We start from the raw sequence: 17794 nt of genomic DNA, 5'->3' as shown, positions 1-17794 counted from the left end.
TCATATCTTCACTTAAAAAGCAATGATCAGGGTAGCCAGTTCAGAAAAAAATGTTGACTTAACTATTGCCAAGGTGCAGTGATAGCAACCAAATGCCCATATCTGATATACTCACACACTTATGGACAAGGATATTATTTGACACAAGAGGTGCCTTTAAATTTAAGACCTTATTCAAAAGATGATTAAAGCATCTGATTAAAGCAAATATATCTGTTTTGTTATATCAAGAAATTTTTTTTTAGCATACTGTATCTTAAAACAGACTTCATTAATATATCACAACTTACTCTGACTGCCTTGCATAAGGCGGCACCTGCAATAAGAAGGAAAAAAAAATAATGGTGAATTCTGATATCGTTTGTTTTATTTAACTAAACAAAGCATAAATTTTTGTTTTTGTTTTTAAGGCACTTGCAAAACATTAAAGTCATATCAGCGCCAGTAAAAAGGAAGAAAATGGGATAGTAAAAAGTTCTTCCAGAATTACAATTAAAGCACCCCCCAAAAAAGGTGAAACAAAGGAGAATTGGTTCAAATAGGAAACAGATGTAGATTCCAAGAGCACACTATCAAAGTACTTAATTTCTTGGGTATCTGGCCAGGGCCAGGACAAAACCAAGTAATCTCAAGAGACAGAAAGCATGTTGGCAAACAGATATATGGGGGGATAGAAGACACAGTAAGTGCCTCCCTGCCTACTATGGGAGGTCAGGAACCCCACCCAGAAATGAAACATAAATATGTCTAGTGTGTAAATAATTAAAATTGACAAGTGGAAAGGAGCAAAATGAGATGAAAGTGAAAGATACATCTATTCAGAAGCTTCTATATTGATAGCTCAACATTTTTAAAAAACCAGAACTAACAATTATTCTTACTGATACTGTACCCTTCTCCACACAACTTGAAGACACAAAAACCCCAAATACAATGTACTAAAAATACCCTGTAAAAAAGAGTAATCAGTTGGCTTACCAATGGCATGGCATCGCTGTTAAAATTTGATCTTCCTAAACTTGCCATGAATTGAGCATCCATCTAAAGAGAAACAAAATATTGATTGGAATTACGACTCTATGCCTCTGTAATTTTTTTATCTTTATATTTTTGTTATGTCTGACTAATTAAAAATATTTGAATTCTTACAAAGTAATGTAATTTATACCGCACCGTGTATATGCCAATTCCTCCTTTGTAATTTTTTTTTAAATTTTAATTTTAAAAACAACTCCCACCAAAAATAGAAAAATGCTTATAAATATTGGCATCAATAAGACCCCGTCTACATATCTCCTCCTTGAATCCTAGAGCCTTTCATTCCTCTCTCACTGATTACCTGCAAATTCAAAGTTACTGCCATCCTAATGGCATTGTAATATATTTCGTGGGCTGAAGATTACCAGGTTCTATCTCCATACTTCTTCAATTTGAGAAAATTTTATTTTTTTGTCAATAAATGTATACAAACTTCAGCCACTCTTATGTACATAACTTTCGAGTTAATAAACCAATGTTAAAACAAAATCTGAATTACATGCATGCAAAATCTCAAAATCTTCCAAAAGTGAAGATAGACCCACGATTTGTGTAAGCTATGTCCTAATCATCCCTATCAACTACTTTAACACTACCAACCTTCCACAGGACTTTATTTCTCACTTCATCAAACCATTCAATATTCCTTATTTGCCTTAAACATGATTTAACAAAAGTATACTGACTTGAGCAATTCAGAATTTTGCTTATCAACTGTCTTTTCCGATTTTCAAGAACTACTTTAATAGTTTCATTAACAATTTCTATAAAATAAGATCCCTCGATATCAATATATCTCAGTTGATCTATGCCCAGATTTGTGAGATTGAGAGCAATCCAATAGTTTGTTTCCTCATCCCATAATTCTTTCGGTGGCTCGACTTTTAGCTAGGCTATATCCTTATATAGTAATCCGAAGCTGCCTTTGCTGACTGGTAAGCATTGACATCTAGTAAAGAACTTCTAAACCTTTTTTACTGGCAGAAAAACAATCTGCTTGATGTAAGTTTTCTTTTTGGTCGTGAAGCATAAACGAATCCCTCCCCCACCCCCCCCTCTCTCTCTATGAAATAATTTTTTTCTCATCACCTTGAAAAAAGAAAACAGACTAAGAACAAACAAAAAAAGGAGTAATGATTGGAAAGGAGTATATATTTATCAAATGACCCCCAGAAAAAGCTTTTCTTTCATAATATAAAACATGAATGTTCACTACTTGCAAAACTCAAATGATCACACTCTCCAATATAAAGCTTCATATTAGTAAAATACTTCATATTCGACCCAATTCATAATCTTCATGTTATATTGATGAATCTTAACTGGGAAACGTAACACAGAAAAGAAATGATTAAAAACATGAAATTACTTGTTTTCTCTCCTCCTTTTTCCTTTTCTGATCATCTGACATTGCTGGTTTAACAATCAGTTGGGCTCCTGATTTCATTTTTTTTCGGTTCCAATGACTGATGGCATGTTCAGCAGCCACAGCTGAGTCCATTGTAATAAACCTATAAAAAATAGTAAATAAATTCAATAAGAAACTGTAGTCTAAGATTATTTTAACAACAATTTCAGCCTCCCTACCCCCAGCTCTCGGATCCTTTTATTATGAAATTAATAAAATCCATCTCACTTAACCTACCTGTAAACAAAAAAAGAGCTTGTGCAGAAAATATGACAAACTTTATAATGAACAATGGCAACTGATATAAGAAAAACAATCACTGGATTTCAAAAGCACAGTTGTGTTTACCTATCATCAAAGTAATCATTCAGAGCCATTGGGTCCATGAAGCCAGATTTTATCACAGACAATAGCAATTGCTTGCTACCCTTTTGGTAGGACGCTAGTCTGTCGCAAAGTCTTTCCAACATATCCAACAGACCTAACTACCCAAACACTGCTGAGTGGACAGGGTGGGGGCCGAAATTTTTTTTTTTTAATTCAGTTTTTAACTGGGATCGATCTCGGTCTTTAAATGTGAAGAGAGTTCTCTACAAAGCTATCTTGATCCCTGTTTATCTATCAAAATTAAACTTTAACACTCCCATTTAATAATGGTACAAAGAATTAGTCTGATTTGGAAAGGAACTATACCCATAAGTCAGTTGTCCATTCTCTCTATTGGATGGTTTAAGTTTTGCATCAAGTACATGACCAAACTCTGAAAAAAGGTTGTAAAATCCATCCTGTGGAATAGAAAAAAAAAAAAAAGTGAGCCAAACTTTTTGTAACATGAACACCTTCCACATCAACAAAAATAAAATACGGAATGCCCATTTGGCCAGGGATGAGGGGAGCCCCCCTCCCCCTCCGCAGAGTCCAGGGACAGAGCTCAGGTAACAATATGATGATGATGATAATAATAATAATAATAATAATAATAATAATAATAATAATAATATTCCAGCAAAATATAGGACTGAAAAATCCTACCTAGCAATTTAAGAACCAAACGTGGCTTTATTTTAGCCCAATACTGTTAATTTAAATCATAAACAGGTCAAAAGTAGAGAGAAAAAAAATTCCACCACACCCAACAACTGTTCGTCTGCTAGATCAAATTATACAACATCTAGTCTATTCAAATAAAAGACATTGACTAACAAAACAAAAAAGATCTAAAAAAATATCTTATTAATACACTTAATGGTGAAAACTTGTGTAGCTTAAAAAAGAAATTAAATTAAAAGATCTAAAAAAATGAAAGCTTAATAGAATATAGCTCAATAGCATGGAAACACATTCATTTTGAGCATGAAAAGGGGTTCAAATAAAACTGTGAAATAGAATTTCAAAACAAGCTCTTGTTAGGTCATAAGAATTAGTGTTCAAAAAGGTTACCTGGCCAAGTTCCACAGGGAAGTTATCTACATACAATTTGGTGTTTCTGCTATTCCTATATTGACAGGAGAAAAAAAGTAAAATGCATTGTATCAAGTTCAAGTACTGTACAAAAACATGCTATCATCTTCATGATTATCACTGTGGTCATCGTCATTATTATTATTATTATTATTATTATTATTATTATTATTATGAACAAAACTGTATCAAATTGTAAATTTAGACCTGTAAATGAACTCTATAAAAATTGACTGAAACTGAAACTCTTCTTCGTAATTCGTCATAGCGGTAAAATCCAAAGAATCATTTAAAGGTAAACAGCAAGCTCACTTGAGCAAAGCAATGGCAGAAAACTAATTTGCGCGGGAATTAATTAGGCTAATTACCATTGTTCCTTATAATTAGGTATCCAATCAGTAAAGAAACTTAGAAACGGTCAACCAGTTTGTTTACAACATGAGGCAATCGAGATGTGCTTGTAGCAATCATTTAACTTTCGATGTTCGAATTTTTCTTTTTCATACTTTTCCTGTCCTTCAAGTAAATGTGGTCAATTTTGGCTTAGAAGAAACAGTGAAATTTATCGCTCGGCGGCTCATTAAAAATTGGCTATGACAGGTTTGGAAAGTGAAAAAATAATTTCACGAAGGCTGTGTGAAAATACACTAGGGTGTGTTCAGACACGGCAATTCTAAAAAGCGTTGCTTAGCCTTAGCAATATATATCCATCATTAATATAAACGGCCCATGAGCTATGCATAGCGCTGTGGAACATTCCTAATTAACTTTACAGTCATTCGACTACGATTCATGAATTCTTTCTTTATTCAATTCTTTCTTCCCTTTTTTATAATATTTGAATTTGACGACTTGACTGATATCAGTTAATTGACTGAGAATTTATAGGTCTATAAATTCTTGGTTGTAGACTTGTGAAATCAGTTTGTAAGAAATGAAGACAAATGAAATTTGAGATGAAGCAACATATTTTACCCATGTGTCAAGTCTCTACCAACACCTTGAATGTACGAATTGAACTCTGGGTCTTGGTAGTCTGAAAGCATTGGATCCCAACCAGCTGCCATGTTTCTATCCTAAAATAACGGAGAAAATAAGAACATAATTTTACACTAAGGTGGTGACAACTGTGTTATTGTCATTATCACTCACTCATCATTTTGATTACCAAGCTATTTAGGAGTTGAAAAAAAAATCCATTGAGTAAAAACAAAAAGCAAAGTCAGAGAATCAAACTCTCAAAGGTTGTCCCTCACAAATGTCACACCTTACTAATACTCGGAAGAATTTCAAAGCGTAACTGGGATTTCCGTGTGCAATATCAAACTAAATTCCAATCTATTTGGGGGACAGTTCAGTATCATATCTATACAGAAATCCAGCAATCACTCCATTTCCCCTTTTCAAATTAAGTAAACCTCCAATACCGAATACTTTTTATATATAAATATTTAAAATGCCAAAATTGTAGGAATATTTGTTGGTGGTAGTGATGATGATGATAATGATGAAGATTCGGAAGTGGCTGAAGTGGTTGTGTAAGTAGTTATGATATGGCAAGGATTGTAGTAATGATGTTGTAGTTGTATCAGTCAGGGTGTCAAGCAAAATCTCGGGCCGAAAAATCCTATCTTTTATCTAGCAATTTTTGTCCCAAATGCGACATGAAGCCTGTCGAATAAATAATATCACCTAACAGGCATCATATTATGATTTATATGTTATGTGTTACTGTTGGTCAGGGACCCTTTGTAAAGCCCTTTGAGCATGCATAGTGGATTTGCGCTTATATAAAAGCTCATTTTAACTTTCTTCAAATGATTCGTTCGTTGTTAATCGTTGTGGAAAGATTTGAGTCTACACTCACCGGAAATTGTTTTTAATCTTTATAAGTCTTCACGAATTCCAAGACAAGTTAAAATCATATCAAAACAAAAATTACTGTTGTCAGATCCAAACTTCAGATTCAGCAGGGGGAAAACAAACAGAAGGAAGTAGCAAATCCCTGCCAAGTATAAGTAATGCCTGGTAGATTTATATAATTCTTAAAAATAATTTGGATTTCCTTTGTTTTAAAGGAAGATATATTGCACACCATCATAATTTGGCAACAATTCAGGTCAAAGATTTGTGCAACAACATCAGTCCGAGGCTGTTAAATCTGTCATCTGCATTTTTTGCCAAATTGGGACCTAAAATTTGCCAAAAGAAAACCCAAAATTTGCCAAGGAGAACTAAGCGTTTCAGTAAAAATTAACATGCGATACAGAAAAATATATATATAAAAGACAATTTATTACATTTAATGAGGCTACATTTATTAATTTAATGAAATGACTGTGAATAGCTTTGTTACAAAGATTTTAAAGGATCATTATCCATAGAGAGTAGCTTCCCTTGGTTTGGGCCCAGGCAAAGCTGCAACATTTCTCAAGTTTCGCACTTTTTTTTCGCAATTTTGTTTTCGCTTCTTTTTTTCCCCAAAATTTGCCATGCGATTTGCCAATTTTCCCAAAATTTACCACGATTTGCCAATTTTGGGAAATTTGCCAAAATTTGCGGATCGCCCTGATATTTGCGGCCGCAAAAAATGCAGATGACAGGAGATATGCATTGTGTCGGTAGCAAAATAGAGAGAAACCTTCCGGTCCGGTTCGACACACTTCTATGCGGGCGTTATTTACTGACTAGGTGTGTGTGTGAAGACGACCCTCGGGCAAACTTCGCGACCCACTCTCGTTGGCTGTGGCACAGTAGCCAGGCAGTGAATACATCCACGTCTAGCGGAGAGTGTAGGTGGCATGATAATATTATAGCTGACTGATAAACGGCAAGTTTTGTTTGATCTTTGATGCTACAAATGAAAAGTTTGTTTGTTTTGTTTTTTTTTAAGTTGGCATTTGAAACGGAATAAAATCTAATTTTTTCGAGAACGAAATAAAACTCTTTTATTTTCTTTTTTATTGGTACTGTTCTTTGACGTTATGAATTTAATTTTTCCTTTTTTTTTTTTTTTAAATATATTACCACTTAAGAGAAAAATCGTACTGTCGGAAATCCGACAATAGACGGAAGATTTACAGGCCTGTAATATAAAGGCTATTCGGATTGGAATCTGTATACCATAACATTAATTTACCGAGAATTCAGGAAAATAGAGTTCAGCATTAGGTTCGTCGAGCATTTGAGAATTAGAGATCAAGTTTATTTCCCCTCGACTATTTGGAGAAATAGAGATCGTTTTTAGTCAGCCCTGTAAATGGTTGGCGAAAAAATTGTCAGAACTTTTTGAACATGCGAAAATAGACAACAGGACAAAAATATGGACACAACACAGATATGACACGTCAATTTAGTCATATCATGTCACTTTCCCCTACTTATTTATAACGAGGTCCTTATTTTATGGTACCAAAAAGAAAATCCCAATTATTTGAGGGCCCAGGTCTGAGTCAGTTGTAAAATGAAAGGAAGAGAACAATTCCTACCCTTTTGAAGGATGTGTATCTCTTGCTTGACACGGAAAGCTGCGCTGATTCTTTCGTTTATATGGATTAATTCTTATAGAAGAAGAAGAAGAAGAAGAAGAAGAAGAAGAAGAAGAAGAAGAAGAAGAAGAAGAAGAAGAAGAAGAAGAAGAAGAAGAAGAAGAAGAAGAAGACGACGACGAAGAAGAGGAGTTGGTGTGAGAGCTTTCGAAGAAGAATATATATTTCGAAGAAAAATAATTATTTCACATTATTTTTTTCCATCTCACATCAGGACGGAACCAATAAAATATAGAGAAAACGATATGAGAACCGGAGATATGCATGTGTGTCGGTAGCAAAATAGAGAGAAACCTTCCGGTCCGGTTCGACACACTTCTGTGTGTGCGTTATTTACTGACTAGGTGTGTGTGTGTGTGTGAAGCCGACACGCGCGAACTTCACAACCTCACTCTCGCTGGCTGTTGCACAGTAGCCAGGCAGTGAATACATCCAAGGCTAGCGGAGCGTGTAGGTGGCATGAATATAGCTGATAGACGGCACGTTTTGTCTTTGATGACACAAATAAAAAGTTTTTAGTTTTGCTTTTTTAAGTCGGCATTTGAAACGGAATAAAATCTAATTTTTTCGAGGAACGAAATAAGTCTTTTATTTTATTTTTTATTGGTTCTGTTCTTTGGCGTTAAGAATTTTATTTTTACTATTATCTTTTTTTTTAAGCACTTATAGAGCAAAATCGTACTGTCGGAAATCCGACAATAGACGGAAGATTTACAGGCCTGTTTAGTTTAGCAAACCATTTTTAGTAGTTTCCTACCGGTCCCAAAAAAAGGTAATCGAATTTTTGAAACTAAGATAAAATTGATGAACGAAAAAAAGAAAAGAAAAAGAAAATTAAAATAACTTTTGTGTTGGACAGCTGACAACTTGCAATCTCTTTTCTTAACAAAAAAATAAACATAAAAAAATAAAGAAGAAGAAAAAAACTTGCCTCCTCAACTAAAGGCTATTCGGACTGGAGTCTGCATAAGCATAACCTTATTTTACCGAGTATTCAGCATTATTTTGCTGAACACTTGATAATTTGAATTAGATTCTAAGTTTATTTTCCCAAGCGTTCGTAGCACAGTGTTTGAAGAAATAGTTTATTTACCGGGCATACTGAGAAATACTTCAAGTTTATTTTCCCGAACGCTCGGAAAAAATAGAGCCACCCAAAAAAAAAAAATACAAAAAAGAACCCCTCCTCCCGAACCCCCATCCTTTATATTGATAAAAATAATTTTTGTTTTAATAATAGATAAAATCAAATAATAAAGTGTAGCCAGTGCTATGAACTTGGGGATAAACAGCCAGGATTAATATTAATCATTTGATGAATAACAACATCAATGAGCGAGAGAGAGTGAGTGAGAGAGTGTGAGTGTGAGTGTGAGAGAGAGAGGGGGGGGGGAGGAGGGGAGGATGCAGAGAAACAGAGAGAAAAAGAAGAAAATAACAGAGACAGAAGAGAAAGTGGGAGTATTAATATAAATATCAATAACATCACTTCGTGACACCGGACACAACATGTGAATGTGAACTTTCTGTGATTGTATCATATTATATTATTATTATTCATATTGAATTGTGTGCGAGTGTGAGTGTGATTGATGAATCAAGTTGATAGTGTGTGGAGTGGAGTGTCATATTATAGTTATAGTGTTTTTAAGTTTTAGTGCATTACATAGTCAATAGTGAAATAGTTCTGTATGGAAGTGAAATTCTAATTCTACCTGGAAAAGAAAATTACAAGTAGGTTGAGATTCCGTTCACTCATACAAACGACAAACGTGAGATACCAACTTGACGAGATGCTCAAATGAAGGAAGGAAAGTAGGTATCGTAAACTGCTACGATCGCACGGAGCACAGGGAAACTTTTCGATTCTTCTTTTTTCCTTCTTCTTCTTTCTTCAGTAATCAGTATCGCACTTTATTTTATCAGAGATTAAATCCCCGGGAATTTTTATGTCATCGTCAAAATAGAGTTTCGAAGTCACAGTTCCCAATTGGACCGTTATCGAGGCGTGCCGACGTGCACTTATTTGCATAAGATCTCCGAAAGATCTCATTGCCTTCTTCTGCTGAATGAATGCATCTAACAGTTATAGTTCTTTTCCTATGCAATTGAACTTACTTACTAATGCTGTCCAGGTTCAAGTGTTCTGCACACACAGGCGCGCACAACCACTCACCCACTCCCTTTATTCATTCCCTGTAGAATTTTCTCGTGAAAAAAAAATCCAAACGAGAAACCCATGCGTCGGCCGCATCTCAGCGCCGCAAAGTGAGCAAAATGGTCTAACGTTATTGCTGAAGGGTGAACGAGATGCTGACAGTAATAGGGGGCTCTTTGTTTAATGTCTATAATAGCGACAGGTCAAATCCACTTCTTCGTTGAGGCTGAGATATAATGTTGGTTCTCGCTCATCAGAGTTAGGAATGGACACTTCTAGAGAGCGTACACAGTGCGAATGTGACCAAACTTATTTTTTACTTTAATTTGAAGAAGAACGTTTCTAATACTTTCCACCTAAGCGACCTCGCGCATATTAACTCGAGCATTGATATAGAGCTTACTTACTTATGCCTGTCACTCCTAGTGGAGCATAGGCCGTCGACAACAGTCCTCCATCTTCCTCTGTCCTGGGCCATCTTCTCCAACTCTCCCCAGGTGTGTCCCATCCTCTTCATGTCCGCCTCCAGGTCTCGCCGCCACGTGTTTCTAGGCCGCCCTCTCTTCCGTTTTCCCTGGGGGTTCCATCTCAGCGCCTGCCTAGCGGTGTTATTGGTTGGCTTCCTCAGGGTGTGCCCAATCCATCTCCATCGGCGGCGTCTGATCTCGTCTTCTGCTGGCATTTGAGATGTTCTCTGCCACAGGTCTGCGTTGTTGATCCTGTCTGGCCAGTGTATCTTGAGGATCCTTCTGAGGCAGCTATTGATAAAGGTCTGTACTTTTCCGGTGGTGGTCTTCGTGGTCCTCCAGGTCTCCGCTCCATACAAAAGGACTGACTTGACATTTGAATTGAAGAGTCTTATTTTGGTTCGGGTTGACACCACCTTGGAGCTCCAGATGTTTTTAAGCTGCAAGTATGCTACCCTCGCCTTGCCAATTCTTGCCTTTACGTCTGCATCTGTGCCACCCTGTTTATCTAATATGCTGCCTAAATACGTGAAGTGGTCAACCTCATCCAGTTCGCTCTTGTGCAGTTTGATTGGTTCTTTACTATTTGTGTTTATTTTGAGGACCTTTGTTTTACCCTCATGGGCCCTGAGTCCGATTTGTGATGACTTTGCTGTTATCTCTGTTGTCTTGTCCTGCATTTGTTGGTGATTGTGGGACAGCAAGGCCAAGTCATCTGCAAAGTCCAAATCGTCGAGCTGGTCGAACAATGTCCACTGAATCCCATTTCTCCTACCTGCCACTGCTGACCTCAGTGTCCAGTCAATCGCCAAAAGGAAGAGAAAGGGTGACAGAGGACATCCCTGTCTGACTCCAGTGTTCACATTGAAGCTATCTGTCAGTTGTCCCCATGGATTACTCGACAGGTCACTCCCTCGTAGGAACTTTGGATCAGGCTGACTATTTTTGTTGGAACCCCATAGTGGCGGTGTATTTTCCATAAGGTTTCCCGGTCCACGCTGTCAAACGCTTTTTCATAATCAACGAAGTTGATGTACAACGGGGAATTCCACTCCAAGGATTGCTCAATTATGATGCGTAGGGTTGCAATTTGGTCGACACATGATCTATTCCTGCGGAAGCCAGCCTGTTGGTCGCGAAGGAAGGGGTCAACAGCACTTTTAATTCTCTCCAAGATTATTCTATTAAAGACTTTTCCTGGCACTGACAGAAGCGTTATTCCTCGGTAGTTGTTGCAATTGCTGAGGTCGCCTTTCTTAGGCAGTTTGACGAGGTACCCTTCCTTCCACTCTGTTGGTACTTCTTCCTCCTCCCAGATCTTCTTGAAGAGAGGATAAAGCATTTCTGTGGTCGTTTTTAAGTCCGTCTTTAAAGCTTCTGCGGGAATGTTGTCTGGCCCAGCTGCCTTGCCATTTTTCAATAGTTTGATAGCGTTCCTGAACTCCTCTTTAGTCGGGTGTCTACAGTTGATGTCAAGGTCTGTATCAGCTGGGTTGATGTTTGGGGCGTTCGACGGAGCTGGTCTGTTCAGAAGCTCTTCAAAGTGAAGAGCCCATCTATTTAGTTGCTGTTCCTTTCCCAGGATGGTGTTTCCTTCTTTGTCTTTGACTGGTCGCTCGGGCCTGTTGCTTTTCCCCGACAGTTTCTTTGATATGTCATACAGCTGTTTCATGTTGTTGCTGACTGCTGCTTTCTCTGCTTCTTCCGCCAAGCTGTCAATGTATTTGCGCTTATCTGTTCTTGCACTCCTCTTAACTTCTCTGTTGGCTTCTGTGAAGTCTTTCTGTGCCTTTGCCTTTGTGGCTCTTGTCCGGCAATTGTTTATGACTGCCTTCTTTTGCTTCCTTGTCTGGATCTTTTGCAGTGTTTTGTCTGAAATCCATTCCTTATGGTGGTGTCTCATCGGCCCAAGCACTTCCTGACAGGTTGTCTTGTGTCCTTCTTTCACTTTCTGCCAATCATCTTCCACATGCTCTCTTCCAAAAACTGATCTTTTAATACTTTATACATATTGGTGAGAGTCAGGCTGAATTTTCCTCGGGTATCTGGATCTTTCAACAAATTGACATTGTACTCTCTCTTTTCGTTGCCTCCATCCAATTTCTCTTCAGTTTTAATTTCAGCCTTGCTACAACCAGGTGGTGGTCCGATGCAACGTCTGCTCCTCTTTTCACCCGTACATCCATCAGGGACCTTCTGAATTTCTTAGCTATGCAGATGTGGTCAATCTGGTTTTCGGTAACAAGGTCGGGTGATACTCATGTAGCCTTATGTATTCTTCTGTGGGGGAAAGTGCTACCTCCAATGATCAGGTTATTCATAGCACAGAAGTCTGCAAATTTCTCCCCATTCTCGTTCATTACTCCCAGTCCATGTTTTCCCATCACTTCCTCGAACCCTGTATTATCTGTTCCTATCTTTGCGTTTATGTCACCCATGAGAGAAAAAAATTGATATAGAGCAGTATCCACTAAACGTGCGCAAGGCGCTTTACAAGGGACCCTACCATGACGTAACTATTGGCCATGGACCCTACCCAACAGCTAGGACAAGACAAGACGCCTGTTAGGCGATATTACAATTTTTTCTGACAGAGACAACCACCAAGTACTCATTTTACACCTTAGTACAGTGAGAGAATGAGAGTAAAGAGCCTTTTCCAATGACTCAACTAAGCGTCAATCAAATCGGGGCTCGAACCCAGGACGATCCGATCTGAAGGCGAATGACATACGACACGGGCATATTATTTGAACCACGAAAGTCTAGGTGGAGAAACATTTACTTTCATAATGATAATAATAATAATAATAATAATAATAATAATAATAATAATAATAATAATAATAATAATAATAATAATAATAATAATAATAATAATAATAATAATGATGGTGATGATAATAATAATATAATATACTTATATGGCGCCCATTAATCCACTGACAAATGCTATATGGCGATTAACAAACACTCAGACTATACAAACTATTATACACACCAACACGCGTACACACATACACCCGTTCACTCAAATCCACAAACGGAAACGTCTCTGCGTACACATACGCTAATTAAAACATATAAAGCACATTAGCTGTCAAAATAAGCTCTTCTAAATAATTCAGTTATTAATTTCTTTTTGAATGTATCTAAATTTTCACTGTTTTTAGTACCTATTGTATGAAAGGAAATTTCACAACCTAGATGCTGTTACCCTGAAGGATTTGTTTTGACTCTGTCTTTAGATGCATATTAATTTGATCTTAGTGATCTACCAGATCTATAATGAGCCACAAGATCATTTAAATAGGATGGTGTCAGGCCATTAAAAGAGCTATAACAATAACATAAAATCTTAAACTCAATGCGCGGCTCCACCGGCAGCAATGAAAATTTCCAGAAAAAAAAAAAAAAAGGGGGGGGGGGGGGGGGGGGGAAGGATAGGATCGTCACGTGTTGATAACGTCACCAATCTAACCCACCTGTTCTGAACTTTCTGCACTCTTTTGAGATTGTAATTTGGACAACCGATGACCAACGCATTGCAATAGTCAATTTTACTAATTATGAAAGAAGTGACAAGCGTTTTAGCGATTTCAGTGTCAATCAAAGACCTAATACGACCAATGTTTTTCAGATGGTAGTGACAACTCTGTGTGTCATCGGCATACATGGAAGTCAACTGAAAACGAATGAATAATTTTCCAGAGAGGCTGTGTATAAAGAGTAAAAAGTAGAGGTCCAAGAACTGATCCATGTGGAACTCCACATTTTAATTCATTTACACCAGACTGAGTATGATAGAGCATTACTGTTTGACCCAGGTCATACGGATAGGTCCGGAACCAAAGATGTATGTGTCTTGACAAGAATAAATTCAGTACATGCCCATTGAATCTAAAAACATGATTCAGTCAATGCAATAGAATGTCATGATCGATCGTATCAAGGGCAGCGCTCAAGTCAAGCAGAATTAGCAATACCGATTTTTAAAAAAATGTTGGGCATAGTTAACAATAGAGCAGTAAAGTTAGGTGCCCCAAACGTAAACAATAACAAGTTGCTAGTGATTTCCGTTAGGGACCGGAATAATTTACGCACAATATAGGTCTCTCAATTTTGTAGTTTGAGTTGTAGGCAATACACTTTCAGTATTGAAAATATGTTTACATAAAATCTAACAGTTGCAGAAATAATAATATAAGGCTAAATTATTATGAAAATCAGGCTCCGAATAATTCTCGTTTTGTTCACACCAGCGCAATAATTTGCTCTAATCTAAAAATAGATAGACTGTAACTTTTGATAAATTTTAGAAAATTTTACCTTTTGTTCCATAAAATATCCATATCTAGACATTATTTGATGCATGATCGAGTATTTATGAATATGTGTTTCTGTTGCCACCTAACAGCCAAATTTTAAAGGTTATTTTTTTCTATTATTTACATTGGAACGTGAACTGTCAAGACAGGAACATGTGGTTTGCCACGTGCTTCTCGACCTTTGTTTACGTTTGGGGCACCTAACTTTACTGCTCTATATCATTTTTAACCCTAATAAGAGCATTTTGTGTGCTGTGGCTCAGTCTGTGTGCGGATTGGAATTTACAGTAAAGCTCGTTTTGTTTAAACATGTTTGTACTCTTTTGGATACAATTTTTATATGATTTTAGAGAGAAAGCATTAATTCGAAACTGGTCTATAATTGTTTAATTGTTCTTTATCTAATTTGGATTTCTTTAAAAGTGGAGTCACCACTGCTTGCTTCAGACTTTCTAGTATAACCAATGACGACAGACTATTGTTTACAATAAAAGTTATGAGTGTAACCAGATCTTGGCACACCCTTTAACAATCCATGTAGGGACATGGTCTAAATAACATGTTTTGGTTGGTGAAGCTTTTATGATTAACAAAACTTCCTCATCAGATGCGGGTTTAAAGAAATCAAAAGTTTCCATTTTTGTATCATAATTTTCACAATCTAGAGGATAGTCAATGTCCTGTCGGAATGACTGTCCAAGAGTGTCAAGTTGTTCTCATATGATTTTTATTTTTTCTTGAAAATAATCTGAAATCTGAAAAACGACTTGGAGATCAGTTGGGGAGTTGGTTGGAAATTCTAGTTTACAGAGGTTGTTTGTAATATGTTTTATGATTTTAAACAATTTCTCGGGCAGTCTTTTATTTGATATTATTGTTATGGTTGATTTAAAACAATTTTATTTTGTTCCGACTATTAGATTGGGTTTCTTTTATTTTTTCACGAAATATGTAACAGACGCCGTATTTCTAGTCCAGTTTTTCTCCACTGTTTTTCTTTTGATCTTGTGCACTTTTTGAGTTCACTGATATCATCCGTCTACCACTGCCACTGCTTACTAGGTCTTAAAATAATAGTTTTAGTGGTAAGGGGACAGTGGTTAAATTTCGGATAAAGTCTTGTTATAATGATCCACCATGTCGGACACAAAATTGGAAGATGATATTTTTTCATTAAAGTTTGAAATTTGGATATTATTTGAAAATGTATAAAGATCAATTCATGGCCAAAACCCTAAGAAACTGGCAGCTACACTCGATGGCAGCTTTACCTATCGGGTCCATCTCGTCTGTGTTGCCGAGGGGGAGGTGGGGGTGGGGGGGGGTGGGGGGGGGGTGGGGGGGGCGTGGCACACCGTTATGGTCTTTGGCCAGGTACCCAGTTCGATTCCTCGCCGCACTATTGTGGCCTTGAGCAAGTTACCTAGTCTTAACTCACTTTGGGTCTCTATATCGCGGCTGACGTCAAGTTATTCCAGTCTTCCATTGACATAGACCCTAAAGAACTTGTTTGTTTATAACCTTTATTTAAAATAGAGAAACGCAACAGTCTTCCGAAGAAGCACCCGGGATTTGTTTTGGGCACCGACGAGACGCTCCCGCCCTGGCACTGTGTGTGTGTGTGTGTGTGTGTGTGTGTTTGTGTGTGTATATGTGTGTGTTTGTGTGTTTCCGTAGTCGAGTGATTGTATGTAGAAAGTAAATAGAAGGAACGAAGATGACGTCACTCAGCTCTTTATCTGTTAGTGAATAGTTGTCACTAAGATTGTATCGATCAGACTGTGAACGTTAAAGTTACACACAGTCTTATGTGTTGGTATGTTTGATTTGACTGGCGGATGCTGTTAGTATTTTACCTAAATGTATAGAATCAATAAGATTGACATCAAACTCCATAATGCCAACGGTGTCGGTAGGGTCAGATGCAGTGACTTCTTATATAGTAGACAATGGTCAGATGGGACTAGACCGTAATATCCTATCGTAAGAGTAGAAAACAATGTTGTCGCGATAACCACGGGCCCTATTTGAATAACAACTTTCCTATGTTCATATACCTACATATATGCACAAACTTTATATTTCTTCTCCCCTCTATCACATTGCAACCCCCGGCCCAGGCTCTTATTCTTCCCTTTATGCTCTCCCTATGTCTCATTCCGTATGTACTTCTCAATTCGCACCTACGTTTCCCATGCATTCATTTTCTTTATTTCTTGTTAACATCCTTCCTATCCATTTTCTCGTCCTGTCTAGATTTCTATATTCCCCATATTTAAATTTGTCATCTCTCTCATTTCGGACAAAAATGTTTCAGCCTTATCTCTTCCTGATGCCCCCTCCCCCCCCCCCTCTCTCTCTCTCTCTCTCTCTCTCTCTCTCTCTCTCTCTCTCTCTCTCTCTCTCTCTCTCTCCTCTTTTATTTTCATCATTCTACATTCTTGAATACTTGGGTCTCGATGTTTTGATCCTTGTTACAATAAAAAAAAATATTCTGAAGCTGCTTTTTCATAAAATATCATTCTACCCTTTCTCGATTTCTCATCCCCTGTCCCCTCGACCCTGAATCACATTGTATCGAGTCGCAAAAGTTACCTAAATAAATGGTTTTTTAATTCAGAAAAGTGAGTGGAGCAGGCACTTATGTTGGTAACAACAAGATATGAAGTGAGTAGAAAAGTGCCAGAAGACAATAGAGAATAAAAATTTTCGCGGCGGTGGTGGGGTTTGAACCTGCGACCTTATTGGTACGACAACTCCGCCTGGCAGGTGAGAGCGTGGCTCTACCGTGTGAGCTATCCACGAACACAAAAATATTCGTTTCAAACCCAAAGTCATTTCTAGATCCCTCTCTCACCCACTTCTTGAGACCGCCGATTCGTTCACCACCATCGCGAAGTAATTTTGACCAGCAGTTAAGCTTAATAGCCAATATTCTCATCACAAACATATAACATAGAAACGATTGAGACATTGAGTATGCTCCGGTGTATGGGGTGAATTTTTTAATTCAGAAAAGTGAGTGGAGCAGGCACTTATGTTGGTAACAACAAGATATGAAGTGAGTAGAAAAGTGCCAGAAGACAATAGAGAATAAAAATTTTCGCGGCGGTGGTGGGGTTTGAACCTGCGACCTTATTGGTACGACAACTCCGCCTGGCAGGTGAGAGCGTGGCTCTACCGTGTGAGCTATCCACGAACACAAAAATATTCGTTTCAAACCCAAAGTCATTTCTAGATCCCTCTCTCACCCACTTCTTGAGACCGCCGATTCGTTCACCACCATCGCGAAGTAATTTTGACCAGCAGTTAAGCTTAATAGCCAATATTCTCATCACAAACATATAACATAGAAACGATTGAGACATTGAGTATGCTCCGGTGTA

The 17794-nt window shown here is 37.5% G+C and overlaps 1 protein-coding gene across 1 annotated transcript in view; it reads right to left on the bottom strand.

Annotated features, from left to right (window-relative positions):
- LOC144964844 (tudor domain-containing 6-like) overlaps positions 1–9344 on the bottom strand; it is a 44844-nt gene extending 35500 nt beyond the window's left edge. Inside the window, exons 1-7 of the mRNA XM_078899555.1 lie at positions 9171–9344; positions 4883–4983; positions 3887–3941; positions 3140–3231; positions 2408–2549; positions 979–1041; positions 291–316 (exon numbers count right to left, since the gene is read on the bottom strand). Of these exons, the coding sequence (XP_078755681.1) occupies positions 291–316; positions 979–1041; positions 2408–2549; positions 3140–3231; positions 3887–3941; positions 4883–4974 (470 nt within the window). The 5' untranslated portion in view covers positions 4975–4983; positions 9171–9344. The remainder of the gene's footprint in view (positions 1–290; positions 317–978; positions 1042–2407; positions 2550–3139; positions 3232–3886; positions 3942–4882; positions 4984–9170) is intronic.
- Positions 9345–17794: the final 8450 nt, after the last annotated feature.

Source organism: Berghia stephanieae, chromosome 2 (genome assembly GCF_034508935.2).
Source record: "Berghia stephanieae isolate SIO BIC M18660-M18661 chromosome 2, UCSD_Bste_1.3, whole genome shotgun sequence".
Taxonomy (NCBI): Eukaryota; Metazoa; Mollusca; class Gastropoda; order Nudibranchia; family Aeolidiidae; genus Berghia; species Berghia stephanieae.
This window is presented reverse-complemented; position numbering and strand designations above follow the sequence as displayed.